This window comes from Haliotis asinina, chromosome 4 (assembly GCF_037392515.1).
Source record: "Haliotis asinina isolate JCU_RB_2024 chromosome 4, JCU_Hal_asi_v2, whole genome shotgun sequence".
Taxonomy (NCBI): Eukaryota; Metazoa; Mollusca; class Gastropoda; order Lepetellida; family Haliotidae; genus Haliotis; species Haliotis asinina.
The window spans coordinates 57603920-57619505 of NC_090283.1; the positions used below are offsets into that span (position 1 = coordinate 57603920).

The 15586-nt window shown below is 39.4% G+C and overlaps 1 protein-coding gene across 4 annotated transcripts in view; it reads right to left on the minus strand.

Annotated features, from left to right (window-relative positions):
- LOC137281716 (uncharacterized) overlaps positions 1-15586 on the minus strand; it is a 71445-nt gene that overhangs the window by 44311 nt on the left and 11548 nt on the right. The window contains exon 2 of one of the 4 annotated variants that reach the window (XM_067813160.1): positions 9384-12071. The exons of the other annotated variants lie outside the window; for them this stretch is intronic. Coding sequence (XP_067669261.1) covers positions 11257-12071 — 815 coding nt within the window. The 3' untranslated portion in view covers positions 9384-11256. Of the gene's footprint in view, positions 1-9383; positions 12072-15586 lie in introns of those variants that run through there. 4 annotated transcript variants of the gene reach the window in all.

Here is a 15586-nt window from a genome sequence, read left to right on the forward strand (position 1 = left end):
GGGAGAAGGTTGGGGAGGTGAGAGAGGATGAAGATGGATGCTGTGTAACAGAAATCGCCCTAGACGACAGACAATAAGTTTCCATTTGCGCAAGTCCAATGACCAGTCAGGAACAAGTGGGTTGTCTCTAAAGCCACTTTGGACAGTCAGCAACCTCTGTTTAAAGCCAGGCCATGCATTCGTTGATGCATTTTTGCCTTTCCATTTCCTCCATATTCTGTGTGAATTTCTCACGAGATCTGTCCCAACTGCAGAAATACAGAACACTCTTTCTGATGCCTTGACAAATTGCGGGGGTAACGATAACTTTTCCCACAGACACACGAATACGAGGCGTTTCCATGAACAGCTTCTATATGAAACCTCTTATTCTGAAGCCCAGTGAATGTTTTCCCACAATGCTCACACTGCCACAGACGCCTCCTACTGGCATCCCCCGAGTCCCTATATTTCCACTTATGTTCTACACTTTGTGCATAACGCTGTTGGGGAAACATTTGCACTGAGCATCCAAAGCTCTGAGGAGGAGAGCTCGACAAACCGTGACTTGAACCCAGACCTGCAAGCAACAAAGACTGGTTTGTGATATCGCCAAGATACATTGTTCTCTGACTAACACAGTTCCTTCTAAGAGCATACTCCAACAGAACAAGAAAAAGAAAGAATCTTCAGTACAAATTCTTTGTTTGGGAACACAATCATGAAACCAGCCACCTGTTTTGAATGGAAATGAAAATGTTACGGAACAAATTTCATGAGGACATTAGGGTAGGTTAACCTAACCCAAACTACAATTGAGTGAAAGAGTATTTTGAGCATTAAGTGTATTTGTGGTGCTGTATTCTAAAAGTAGGCCACTGTTACGAATAATAAAGTTCAGATGAGCATCATGTTTGTCAGAAAGAAAAAAAAGAAAAAGAAAAAGGAAACAAACCTTTAGTTTCAAAAGTCAGACCTTGTTTGGGGACAAGGTCACTACAATCAAAACATGCAACAGTTTTGAATGAAAATCATCCAAATGATTATGTTCACATAAGCACATCAATTAAGAAAGCCTTTTAGTCAGATCCTTTTCGTGACTTCATACATCATAACACAGAAAATTCATTTGAACAAGACTAAACTGACAATCATTTATTCCTTGAAATGTTTCTTACATTCAAGTGATAGCAAACTTGTGAGTCTGAACACAGAAAGGTTAATGAGTGAGCAAGTTTAGTTATACGCCACTTTCAGCAATATTTCAGCAATATAACAGGGGATAAGGGGCAGTGAGACACCAGAATTGGGCTTCATACATTATACCCATGTACAGAATTGCCCCACCGCCCCAAAGGGTTAAGGAGAAACTGGAACTTTCAAAGTCTGTTGCAAAGTATCAATATGTACTGCTGTACAAAACAGCCAAGACAAAACACACAAAAAAATGATGTGGAACACAAAGTTAATGTTGAAAACAAAAAAATGTTTTATCTGCTGAACCAAAACATTCCTCACTTCCTGGACGACAAGACATAACACTTCTTATGTCTCATCTGCAGTATCAAAAGTGTTCCTCATTGGCTGGACGACAAGACAATACTTCTTAAGTCTCATCTGCAGTACCAAAAGCGTTCCTCATTGACTGGACAAGACACAATGCTTCTTATGTCTCATCAAACAACTGGGATATCTGTAGGTCTTTCCACAAAAACATGAGTACTTTGCATTTCCATGAATAGCTTTCATGTGGAACTTTCTATTGTTATAATTTGTGAAAGTTTTGCCACACCAATCACATATCCAAACACGTTTCTTGGAAACCAAAGCCCCATCGCTATCCTCAGCACCAAACTGAACGGTCAAATATTCGTCTGATGGAATGACGCACTCTGAGTCCAACAACCCTGAAAGTAACAAAACATCCGTTTCACCACTGCTATTGCAATTCAACTTTATGAATTCCATACTTTTGTTCATCATGTGACTTCCTTACTATTGCTGCTGATAAATATTCCAGAGCTCACCAGTTCCACAGACTTCAGATCTATTCACCCACAAGAGACAATTGTGGATCACCTGACAAAGAAGACTCATTACAAGAAGTTTTCAGAGTTCCTCAAAACACACTCTTTCTTATGCCTACTGAGATTCTTGCTATATCTGTACACACGACCACACACACAAGGGTACGAAGCATCTCCATGCACTGCCTCCTCGTGCAGTCTTTTATTTCTAGGATTTGTGAATGTTTTTCTACATTGCGAACACTGCCAATGTCTCTTCCTGACCAAACCCGGTCCCTCAATATCCTCAAAATATGTCTCTCCATACAAGCTCAGTGGAGCACCTGCTGGGATGCTTGGGACAGTTATACCAAGGCTGGATTCCACTGACATATCTGAAAATAACAAAACATCTTTTAACCCTGACATCTTCTAAATTATGACCATCCTCATTCCCTCAAGAACTGACTTTTTCTGTCTTCAATACCCATACTATCCTTCGACTAGCAACATTTGAATCTGTACACATGAACCTTCCTGGACCCTTTCCAACATGATGTACATGGAAAAGTATGCCCTATGATCCGACAGGAAGACTAGAAAATTCTGTATCAATGGCTGTTTCTGACTGTCACTCTTTCTGTGGTTATTCAAGAACGTGCTCACGATAATCTCACATGCTCTGGATCTCATTGAGATCCTATATAATTATGGAATATGGAGTTTTCACAAACGTGTTATTTCACAAAGAGTCCAACAATTGACTTCAACACCTATATTATCCTTCCACTAGCAACATCTGAATCTGTATACATGAACCTTCCTGGACCCTTTCCAACATGAGACAATGCTGTAGATTGATAAGTATGTTCTATGATCCGTCAATGCCATGAGAAAATTCTGTGTCATTGGCTGTTTCTGACTGTTACTCTTTCTGTGGTTATTCTGGAACACATGCTCATGACTATCTTACATCATTAAGATCTCTTACAATATGGAATTGAAGTTTTCACAAAAGTGTCATTTCACTGAGAGACCAAAAATTCCAAGTCCCCAAACGGTTATAAAGCTCATCAGACTGGGGCCACGGGTACCTGCTAAGTCCTCAATCAAGTTCACTAGCCGAGGCATCCCCTTGAGCCTTGTCTCCTTGATTTATCCAATCACAATCCTTCTGATGCCTACTAAGACCTCTTGGGTACTTGTAGGTCTTCCCACACACACAAGAGTGTGTTACATTTCTATGTATGGCCTCAATATGCAACTTCTTGTTTTTAGAATTTGTGAATGTTTTTCCACACTGTTCACATTGCCAGGGACGTAACTTGTCTGGGTCTGAAGCAATACTGACAAGTGTGCCATAGTCTTTCTGCACATGGTGACCAAATTGCTCTGAGAAAGGGTATCCAAATGTGTTCACCAAAACAGGACCGTGTCTAGAACCATCTGAAAAGTAATAACAGATATGCTCTAAGCACTGGGAATTCCAATACATTTCCATGAAGATCATGCACAACCAATAATAAATGCATTCAACACTTTCTGCATCAGCAACATGCATGAACACCATCCGAATACATCCATTTTGAACTTCATTACTCTGTCAGCATAAGTATCAACACAAATGCTTAAGAAGGTTGAAATATACTATCCTGGCATTAGATCCCACTGCATGATTTCACCCTGATACCTCTACCCTCTGTAATTCTCAACAGACGAGTACAAAATATCCAACGTGGAACTGTTATAGAGGATCACTTGCTCAAAGCTAGTACAAGGTGAAAAACAAGAATTTAGCGGCTGATTATGACCATGCTAACATATTACATTTAAACACCATCCCTTCATTTGAAAACAGGTTCCGTTGAATAAATTCTTAGAACAAGTGTCATGTTTCAGAAATTTAGTCACTTAATACTTGTTATGTATTGTGATAGTCTATATCTAGGGTCCATATATTGATACATTAATGACAACATTGTATCCATGAGGCAACTGTATAACCAATGACAGTCTACCATGAAGTAATGATACCATATAATGAGGCAATGATATTATGCCATGAAGCAATGATATCATAAAGCAATGTAACATATACAAAGATACATCATGACACAATGATACCATAAAATGGAGCAAAGATACAGTCTAGTTAAGCAAAAGCATGCCATGAAACACTGATACCATCCCATGAAAGCAATGCTATTGTAGGACAAGCTAATTATACCCCACCATGCGACAATGATACCATACCATGAAGCAATGATACCATACCACGAAGCAATGGCATTGTACAATAAAGCAATTATACCACAATGTGACAATGATACCATACTATGAAGCAATGACATTGAATAATAAAGCACTTATACCACACCATGAAGCAATGATACCATACCATCACATGAAGAATTCACATTATGTGATAATGACACCATACCAAAAAGCAGTGATACCATACCATGAAGCAACATTCCTTCAGATGAAGTAACACAAACATCAGTTTCTGATTCATTTATAACCAATGTATTTCCTACCTAACTCCAGTCCAGTGTGTAATGAAGCACTTCAGTTCTACAAAGGATCTGTGCAGTAGCCTCTCTGACAGACAAGCCTGTGCCTCCTGAATGAACTGCGGTATTTGTAGATATTCCCACACATGCATGTATATGTAGTGTCATTATGCACAGAGTCCATGTGACCTTTCAGAGTGTCCTGACGGGTGAAAACTTTTCCACAAACATTACATGTACAAGACCTGTTCTTAGGGAGATCATACTGAACAGATGACAGAGCAGGATCATTCATGTCTACTGCTTGTGTTTCTAGCCCTTCAAGGACCATGTGATGACCAGTTATTTCTGCCAAATCAGTGTTAATACCATGCAAAGTTTCAGCATCTGCAAACAAAAAAAACCCAAAAGTACTTTTCTGTGATCTGTGACAAAGGCTTTTATTTCCAGAATCAAATTTTATTATGAACAATAGCAAGCATTGAAAATAGCTTTCAAAACAAATTCTGAAAGTAAGAAGAGTAATTTCATCAATGACCTTGGGTCTTCTCATCTGGCTACATTTCTTTCTGAAAAGAACCATATCTGCCAGGATTATTGTGTTTGTATTCTCATATATCAATCAGCTCATGATAAGCCAATAACATTTTCACTTTCAATTTCAGAATGATGGAAAGGCTGAGTTAACAGAACACAGTTTTCTCATCACCTGTTGCTTCTTGTCTTAAAGCCATCAATATGGGGTACAAATTCGGTTTCAGGGGGTCAAATCTTGCTGTGTGCCGAGCAGCGTTTGCCATGATGCAGAAAACCTGTGCAATTGACACACAAATTATCTCAAATGCTTGTGTCATCTTTTACGTAATGCTGCTGGGCCGTAAGTTCAGATACTCTAAACTTGCAATTTGCTGTTGTTTAAAACTACTCCGTTTATTTTTTGCTGGTTACCTGCTCAGTGTTGATTAACTGACCTGCTGTACCTTGTTTTTAATCATTATTAAACAATCACAGTTGATGCATGGTGGAAGTTCATGACTCACTCTCATGACACCCAGGAGTCCTGATAACTCCTACATTTTCATGTCTAAGTCAAACACAGGTTGAGTGGCTTTCAAAAAAAAAAATGTTTAACCCCTTTGTGTCAATCCAGTTTCTTTGATTTCATCTGAGCTATATGGCAAAGGATTCTGTTAACATACATAACTGCTTTCACATTGGTTGTTACTTCATCTTTTAACACCAACAATATGGGGTATATATTCCGTATCAATCCAATTTTTCATAACTGAGTTGGTAACTACTAATAAAGTAGTCAGTCTTTTTGCTTACTATTTCCCAATCAATTTTAAAACTGGATCATCTTCTCATCACTATCAAAATGTGCCTGTCAGAATACATAGATCTAATATTGTTTACAGCAGGGGATGACGATGAAATAATAATAGTGGACTTTCTTTCACTTCTTCGAAAAACTTAATCACCGTCTGCAGCACATGCTCACATCAACTCACTTGAACTAGTTTTACAATGCCTGTAGCAATCTTCCAGACATATTTCAGCAGTGAACAGCAGAAATGAATTGCATAAAATGTACCCTAAGGAATCGAACCTAAGATTTGGGTGCGACACTTTATGTCTTTAACACTCAGTCACCCAAACACCCAATCCACATGTATTTATAGCCATGCATGGAGATAAAGGACACTAATGAGACCAGGCTAGCTATTCCCGAAACATTTGTAACGCTACGAACTTCTTAAACCCATTCTTAACACATGGGTTTCGATCAAAGTTAAGAATGCTTAGGTCTACGAACGCTTCAAGAATAAGGTCCAGGGGCTCCTTCCACAAAGCAATCTTTCGTAAGATTAACCCTTATTCATTACACTGCACTCAGGATGCCTAGTGACTTTAGATTACCTGAGTGCTTTGTGGATTTAGTCCCTGGTGGCTTGTTCGAGACTTGCTACCAGATATAAACTGTTAATATCATCACTCATAACATTAAACAACTATTGTCTCCAAAATGAGTCTCTTCCACACATGAATATCAATAACAACCAACCTCGTCAACAAATTGAGTCCAACCAAGTCCTTCATTACATACAATATCTTTAACTCCAGACCTGTTACTCCGTAATAACCTGGACCTCTCCCACTTCTTCCAAGCACGAAAATGTTAGTCAACATGTCAACTATCACCCCAAACAATTTATTTATCAACACAGTGTTTGATAGGTTCAGATCGAAATCCTTCAACACACTTCAGCCTGTGCTGGCGGAAACCACTTCTGTATTTGTATGTCTTCCCACAGACACAGGAGAAGGTGGTTTTGCCATGTATAGCCTCCTTGTGGGCCGTCCGATTGTCGGACCGACTGAACACCTTCCCACATTCATCACATGGGAAGGAACGGATATAAGTCTCGGCAGCACTAAAGTCGAAGGAGTTCAGGTCGACACAAGCACCTGTCACACTGCCTGTGTTATAGGCAGATGCCCCATCATCTGAAAGGAACAAAGATTGGAACTTGTATCTCTGTTATGTGTTCATGAAAAAAAAAAAAAAATCTCTGCATCTTGAAAATCGACAAGACGTTGAAACGCTTGTGTCTCATATCAGGGTCCACAATTTAGCAAGTCACGGAGAGAGCAAGTTTAGGTTTATGTCACTTTCAGCAAATTCCAGCAATGTCACAGGAGGGAACACCAGAAATGTTTCACACATCTATACCTATGTGGAGAATCGAACTCAGGTCTTTTAAGCATGGCGAGTGAACACACAGCCCACCTGCCCGCCGATGCATTTAGGTAGACATGGGTGGAATTAGAATAGGTCCATTGAATGAGTGAGTATGGTTTTCTGCCACTTTTAGCAATATTCCTGTAATATCATGGTGGGCTAAAATTAGTAGAACACTAGCATATTTTCGACAATATTTCAAGGTGCCTTCTTGCTGACTTGCTCGTTATTAGTATTTTGAACAGTTTTCTTGCAAATGTGTTCAGAAAGAAGACACAACAATGCCCTGCCAGTAAAATGAATAGGAGTTTTCATGACCGGTAAATGTCCATGATCTGTAGATTGTGTTGCAAGGATGAAACCTTCATGAAGTCATCATGTCTGGGCCTTCAACAGTCACATTTTGAGGCTTTAATAGTGGGCTGTTTTTGTTTAGTTGCAGCTGTTTGTCAAACAAATTAGTTGCACTGCTTAACATTTTGTTCTTAAGTCGTTTTGGAGTTAGTTCAGTGGTGCAGATACATAAGCAGAAGACAGACTGATGCATTAACAACACAATCAAGGTTAACTATGACAAGCCAGCACTAACTGGTTGTCAATGGGCAACACATTTCCACAACACACTGCTGCATTTCTATTCATCCTGTGACTGCTGAAATCACTAGAAACATGTTGTGAGCTTCAATAAACCATACTTATCAACGCCTTTTCCCCCCATCCTAAAGTGACTTCTTTAAAGTTTGTTTTGAAAAACATTTGCGTTTAGTCAATTAAAATATATTTATTTACAAAATGACACACTAGGATAACCGATTAAAATGAAAATGTGTGTACACACTCAATGATTCTGGGGCTCTTCCAGTAAACATCCACATAACAAGAAAGTGGATCAACAATTCCAGAAGATGAGGGATCCGCAACTAAAATTCATGGGACATAAAGACTATTTGTGAAGCTTTATTTCAAAATCATATGATCTTCAAAACAGTCTTCCCACACACAAAAATAATCAATATAATTATTATTGTTTATCTCACACACTGTGGCTTAGGAGACTATTCACAAATCTGTCAACAAAATGGTGGACTGACAAATCACTACAAAGTCTGAGAACATTTTGTGAATTATCTTACACAAATACTAAGAATGAGCACAAAGAATATTAGTTTCCCAACATTCAATCAGCTCTCATTTGACAGGTCCTGCTGAGTACTGACAACAGCTCTCTGACAACTGGGTAGCACACATTTGTTTCCCATCTCAAGCCCCTCTGAAATTGTTTTGGTGGAACTTCAACACATGGAATGGCTCGATTTAGCACAGAAAAAAGACTCAGGCTTCATGAGACCAAAAGACAAGCACCTGTTATGCGAACCACACTACTCCCTGAGAACAGATACACAGGTTTTCTTATGAACCCTCAACCCTGTCCGGTACTTGTACTCTTTCCCACATTCACATGCAAATGTTCTACGATTATGTACTGCATTCATATGATTGGTCCTGGTCCCAGAATTGGCAAACACTTTCCCGCATTCTGGACAGGGCCATTCCCCCTTGCGTGTCATAGACTTTCTCTGAAGGTCATGAACTTGAAACACGGCAGCATCTGGGAAAACCAATGAACCAAATTCTGCTATACTTTGGTTTGATCTTTGATAAGGTCTATTGTCTGAGGTCTGTTCATGTCTTGTAATGTCTGCATGATGATCTCTACCCATTGACCACAAGTTCCCTGAAAGTAACAAAAAGGAAATCTCATTTTTGATGGCCAGTATCTGGAAATCAGAACCAAAATTTTGAGGATTCAGAAGCCTGCTACTTAAATTACCAAAATATGCAACATCTCACGTCAAAACTGTGTTTTGATCTTTCAAATTCAGCAAGGAATACCATCAACATATAGTGTTTTCTCCAGAGCATTTTCTTCTGGCGCCCTGCCCCTTTTTACTGCACCCTGCCCGGTACTTGCTAGTTGAGACGGAGCACAGGAACAGACTGCAAGTCGGCAACTGTTACAAACATCTTATGAGCAACCTAAACACTGACAGCCACAATGACACCGACTTGGAAGCTTCCTGTGACAAAAAGCAAAGGAGACTGTAGGTAAATAATACACAAGGCTCAATCTGGTCATTTTGTTTTTGTTTTTATTGTGGTTTGTGCCCTTTTCTGTAGAAACTTCACCCTGCCCTTTTTGTGGTCTCGAGGAAACACTAACATGTCAGTGTCCACTCCATCCAAAACTAAAAGCCTTCATTTCACAAAATCTTGTTTCGTCTAGTGAGCTCTTCAAACAGAAAACATAATTACTCTCAAACCCATGTCACATACATCGCATATGAACCACTTAAAAGCAGTAAACAAGTCAACTTGCAATATGACTAGTGAAGTTTCAAGTCAATAAGTTGACATGGCTGAAGTTGCATAAAGCTTTCCTAACGATCAGAAGCAGAAGAGGATCAATATCCATGTAAGCGAGCATTATATTTAGTGTCGTGTTTTAAATTTATTTCCAATTTTGATCTCAGGTGTTGTTTTCTCACTTTCACGTCTGACAAACACCAGAAATGTCCTTCACATGATATATCCATGTGATGTTAACTTCAGCGTGACAAGGAGATATCTTAACCACTAGACCACCCCTTCATCATGTGGGTCGCAAACTTCCAGACCATATACAGGAGAACATTTTAAATTATCCTGCAGTTGCAACCTTCAGAGACTGAGTGGTGCTATCTTGCCTGTAGCAATATTACAGCAAAATAAATCCAGGGGATACCAGATATGGTCTCTACACACTGCACCTGTTGGGATATCGAACACGTCCTCAGTGTGACAAGCAGACGCTTTAACTATTGGGCTACCCTACCACCCCATAATCTTTAGAAGCAAACCAAACCTCTGGACCTTCTTGCAGCAAGTGAACGCTCACACCATCTACCCTCAATATAAAATGAACTCAAAAGGACAAACAAAGCAAGAAAACATTGGAATTTTAATTGAAACCATAAATCATTTCCAGTTTATACATGTAATATAGCTATAATGAAAGCACTAATTGTCAAATTATTCATAAAAATTGGTACAGTTGTTATTGTGTACCACTAACAATTAAAAACTGAGGTTTTGTTTTCTGAAAGCAAAGAAACTTTTATCGCTCTGTGTAACGAAGACGTACTGCATCATTGTCAACTGTATAGTTGTGCCAATAGCTCCAGTTTCTTTGACTGGTGTGCGATGATATAAACACTGATCTTTTTTATTATTTAGACAAGTTGTTCATAGTCATTGTGCCATTATTGGTCCATAAATGTCATTATTTACAGTCTAGGTTCTTCATGACGGTTTCAGAAGAAGTATGCTTTTGTTCCACAATATTCCAGCAATATCACGTTGGTTGACACCATGGACTAGCTTCACACATGAATTATCTGTGGGAAATCTTGTCCACATCTTCAAGACATGCTAACCACTGGATTACTTAACTACTCAAGGTCATCAGAACGTCTTAATGTGCAAACAAATGTGGTCAATGTGTAAAATAATCAAGCTATGCTTGTGGGACAATCCCCATACAGCTGACACACTGCCACAGTAGGTATCACATATCCCGGACTAGCAACACTGTCAATCAACAAGAGTCAAGCAGACAACTCAACAGACCATAGATCTATGATTACAATCTATTTGTTATCCAATAAATCAGTACCCCACATACTTAAGTTGATCACTCTTCTGTACTGATGTCAAGTTCAAAGCATCTTGCTACCAAGGTTGTCAACACATTTTGGCCATGATAGTATGCTCCACCAAAAGCATATTTAAAAAGAACCTGGTTTCTAAGTTTAGTCTTCAGACACCGTCTCCTTGACAATTGTCTCAGATAAAAGTGTCCAAGAAAATACATTCTTTCATTCACCTGACTCAAATGTTTTGTCTCCATAAAAACTGTTACATTAAGAATCTGAATCATCAAGTCTCAGCTCAGATACGGAGTCAGCCATTTCATAATTCAATCACCATCCTGACTTGAATACTTAGCATCAGAAAAAAGTTCACTATCTTGACTACAAAGTTTGGCTTCTGACAAATTGTCATACTCATCATCATGCTTGGTTTCAGACGTGGTGTAGTCAACAACATCATCGTCTGTGTTGCCTTCTGATACAGCATGACCTTCACGACCTTCGCGATTTGTTTCGACAGCATCATCGCCATCTTTCGCCTCCGTTTCAGCTTCTGCATTATCATGTCTATTTTCCGAAACCGTGTAATCCAGGGGGCCATATTCATCAATCATGGATTTGAACTGTTTGTGTCTTCCCCTTCCCTTCCCAAAAGTGATGCCATGCCTACATTTAAACCTTTCCAACCAACCCAGAGAAGCCTTAAAGTCTACATGACCACGCTGGAGAGCTATCTCCTGGGTCTTGGCCAAGAGGATACGACCAGATACTGGAAAGTCATTCATGATGGCGTTTCTATACCACTGCAATGTAGCATCGTCAACATCTTCATACTGGACACTTCTGAGACGTTTACGGGTTGGGTTGAAGCTGCACTCTAAATAAGCAGTTTTAATTCTATCAGCCTGTTTTAACCACGTGGACAATGTGTTCGGGGGAACTCCAAACTCCCTGGCTATTTGTGCCTTGGATTGCTGACCCTTCTCCACCTCCAATAGGGCTAAGAACTTTGTTTCTAAGGATTTCACAGTCAGTTTCCTTTTCTTAGGCTCAAACACGGTCATTTGCCTTTGCAACATGCCTGTTGCTGATTGGTGGGTTGGGAGGTCACCTGACGTTGTGTCAAAGTGTACCTGACAGCCTGAAACAGCAGAAATATGCAAGAGTCCATCAAAATATTCTTTTTTTCTTGAAGGCATGATAAAATACTTTTCAAACAATTTCTTTTCACGTTGTAATTACGTTCAGATTCTTTTTTTTTTTAACAAGATTGTTTTAACTCTTTACATGCCTAAGCATATAGGATTATGTACTCTTGCATATTTTTGTTCTAAATCTGACCAAACATCCACTCTGTAGCAGTGACTGTGTAAAGTTCAGTTTTGACTGTAAAGTCCAACATCTGGCTGTGTTTGAAGATTGTATACTATCATCCACCTAAATGATCAGTACATGTAAGACTGCAGATTCCTGTTTGGCTTATTTTTGGTACGAAGTTAGTGTTATTGATAAAAGTATGACAACACAAGTACATATACTGACATCTTTATTTTCAAATGCAACTTTGCCGTAGCAAACATGGTAATGGCATAAATGATATAAACCTGAGGATTTTACTTTTCTTTGTTTGAAGTTAGCAATTACAACTCAATGATCATTATTTTACATAGAAATGCATGATTTAATAATACTGACAATGATAACCAAAAGATATCAGAAACAACATGTTGCTTGAAACACTTCATGATGAAATCATGCATAACCACTGCAACAGACTTCGATTAGGTCAACACACGATTCATGTGAAACCCTGAAAAATGCTATTTAATGATGTTATGAATATATTTAACGCCCAAGAACAAATGGGAACACAGCACCAGAGATAACTGAGAGAAACACAATAACTATGAAATATACTTCATTATCTACCAACGGTACCCTGGTGACAAGAAAATCCAAGACTTCAGCATGGATGATTTCAACCGAAAATATTTAATCTACACATGCAGTGTAAAAGATTCCTGCAAAAACTGCACAATATATCATGAACGAATGAACCATTTCTCCCGATTTGAATATGATCAGCAACAGAAAAACAAAATCATGAAACCAGAAAGTCCATATGTGGAAGTGGTTATTTTGCCGAAGGAGCTTTGCAAGAACCTCCAATGCATTCTTCCTCCCACACATACCTTCCATTATATCAATTGCTTAGCATCACGAGCAGCAAGCTGACAACACTCTGTAACTTTGACCACTGATTAAATTGACCAAAAGATGTCTGGGCAAGTCAGCACTGTCACTGAAGAACCAAAATTCTTCTGAAAATGGCAGCAAGAGCAATGGGTGGTTTTCTCAAGAGTTTTTCGAACAGACAGTGACTCTAACACGTTTTGACACAAATTTCAGCAGCAACTTCTCTCAGATCAGCAATACAACCCAAGGGAATTCCAGGTTTAAACTGGCCCCTCCAGCAACAAGTACCTTAGAGGTGACTAAATGAATATGTGATCAGGTTACGTTACTCGCCACCAGCCTAAAGCACACCAATGCCATCGACCCTTGATTGACATATTTTTCACTGGATAGTCCGTTTCAGACTCGTTCTCAGGTGCAGTTATAATATTGAGGAATACTGCTGAGACAAGAAGCAACAAAACACTATTGTCAGAACACCTTTCAAAATTTCTCACCAGACCACAGAGCCAATGAGATGACAAAAATTGTCAGTCCAGATTGTACTAAACTTGCCCAAAATTACATTTGAGGATTTACTTAACTTTCAATACAAATTTCACTGGCCACCAGGACCACAACAAACTTGTAACTTAGTGGTCCTGGTGAAATTTTACCAGTCAAGGACCACAGGACCAGTGCAAATTTCACACACTGTCCATCCAAAATTAGTAGACAGTCCCTGGGTCCCCACTAGAAGTAGGTGCACATTCCTTGCTCTGCCTCCAATGCCTATGCAAGCCTGTACGGTATTTGTAAACCTTTCCACACACACATGCAAACTCCCTCTGATCGTGAATGGTCTCGATATGAAACCTTCTTGTGAGAGAGTTTGTGAAGACACGATCACACTGTGGGCATGGGAAGGTGCTCAGATGCGTTCCTCCACCTGCACTGCCCAGACCAGGTGTAAACGAGTTTGCAGGTTGGTCATAGTAACCATAACCAAACCCATGCATACCTGAAACAGCAAAAAGGCCATCTATAGCAGGCACCTTAAACAGACTGCTTAAAGGACAGTGTCGGTTTGTGTATCAAAACCAAGATTGTGATTTAGCCATGCAAGTAACACATCAAAGGCCAGCTTGTTTCAAACCAGCTACGTTTATGTCTGCCATGCAAAAGAACCTATCAAAGTTACTTTCATACCAGGTTCATTGATGTCTTTATAACGTTGGCAAAACATCAATTTAATTCCTTATTCAGTAGGAAATATGCAAAATGATGCATCAGTTTGAAGCTGAAAATGTCAAAAGTCCAGCAAAACCATAGAGTGTGGATCCCATAACCAGACTACACACTTTGTAGCTGTGTACAGAATACAGAATTTGGTGTGAAGATCACACATGTAACCACTGCGCTACCCCAATCACCAAGGTTTCTAACTAAGGATTAACCAAAACGGGAATACATCCATAACATAGCATAAATTGTACTGCCTCATTGCCAACTTAAAGTGACAATCTTTATTCATAAGATGCTTGTTGGAACACCAAGATAATTCCCAGTCTCATCAGCTCATAATCATACACATAATAACGCCAATATCAACGGACACCAACGCAAAGAATGAGTTGGGTGTTGACCCACTATTAGCAATATCACGGCAAGGGACACCAGAAATGGGCTTCACATATTGTACCTATGTGGGGAATTGAACCCAGGTCTTCGGAGTGACGGTCAAATGCTATAACCTCTGGGTTAGCCCACCACCCTCCAATGGTAAGAGCTTCAGGATGGAAGATTCAAATGTTAAAGTTGAACCTGAACATTGTGTGTTTTCACGTCAGCAGACAGCCATCTTAACTCAATCCCATAAACATCGAGCATGTTTTCTCATGCCTCTTGAGGCCAGTCCTATACTTATACACCTTCCCACAGATGCAGGTGAAGATGAGATGCTTATGGACAGTCTCAATATGATAAATTCTTGCAACATGATTCATGAACACTCGGTGACATTCAGGGCATGGGAAGGAGGCTCCATGAGCAGAATCTCCTCGATTAGAACCAGTCACTTGTCCTAAACTAGAGCTGAATGAACTTCCAAATTCAGCCATACCTGAAAGTAAGAAGAAGGACCACTCTAATCTTTACTGAGAATTATCAAATAAAGAAAGATTCAACAACCTGAATGTACAACATGGTTTCAGACAGTCCAGTTACATATCACGCTAAGAACATTCTCTAAAAAGAAACTACCTTCAGTTTTCCCGTACACTGAAGTTAATATGGCTAATGTGACCGCAAAAGACTTGCTCAAATTCTGATCACAAGAGTGAATGAGTTAAGTCTGTACGTAGCTTCTTGCAATATTACAGCATATCATGGCAGATTACACAAAAATGCTTTACACACTGTACCCATTTTGGACACTTTAACCTCTCTCTTAACAAACTGATTTCGGATCCCTTATGTGAC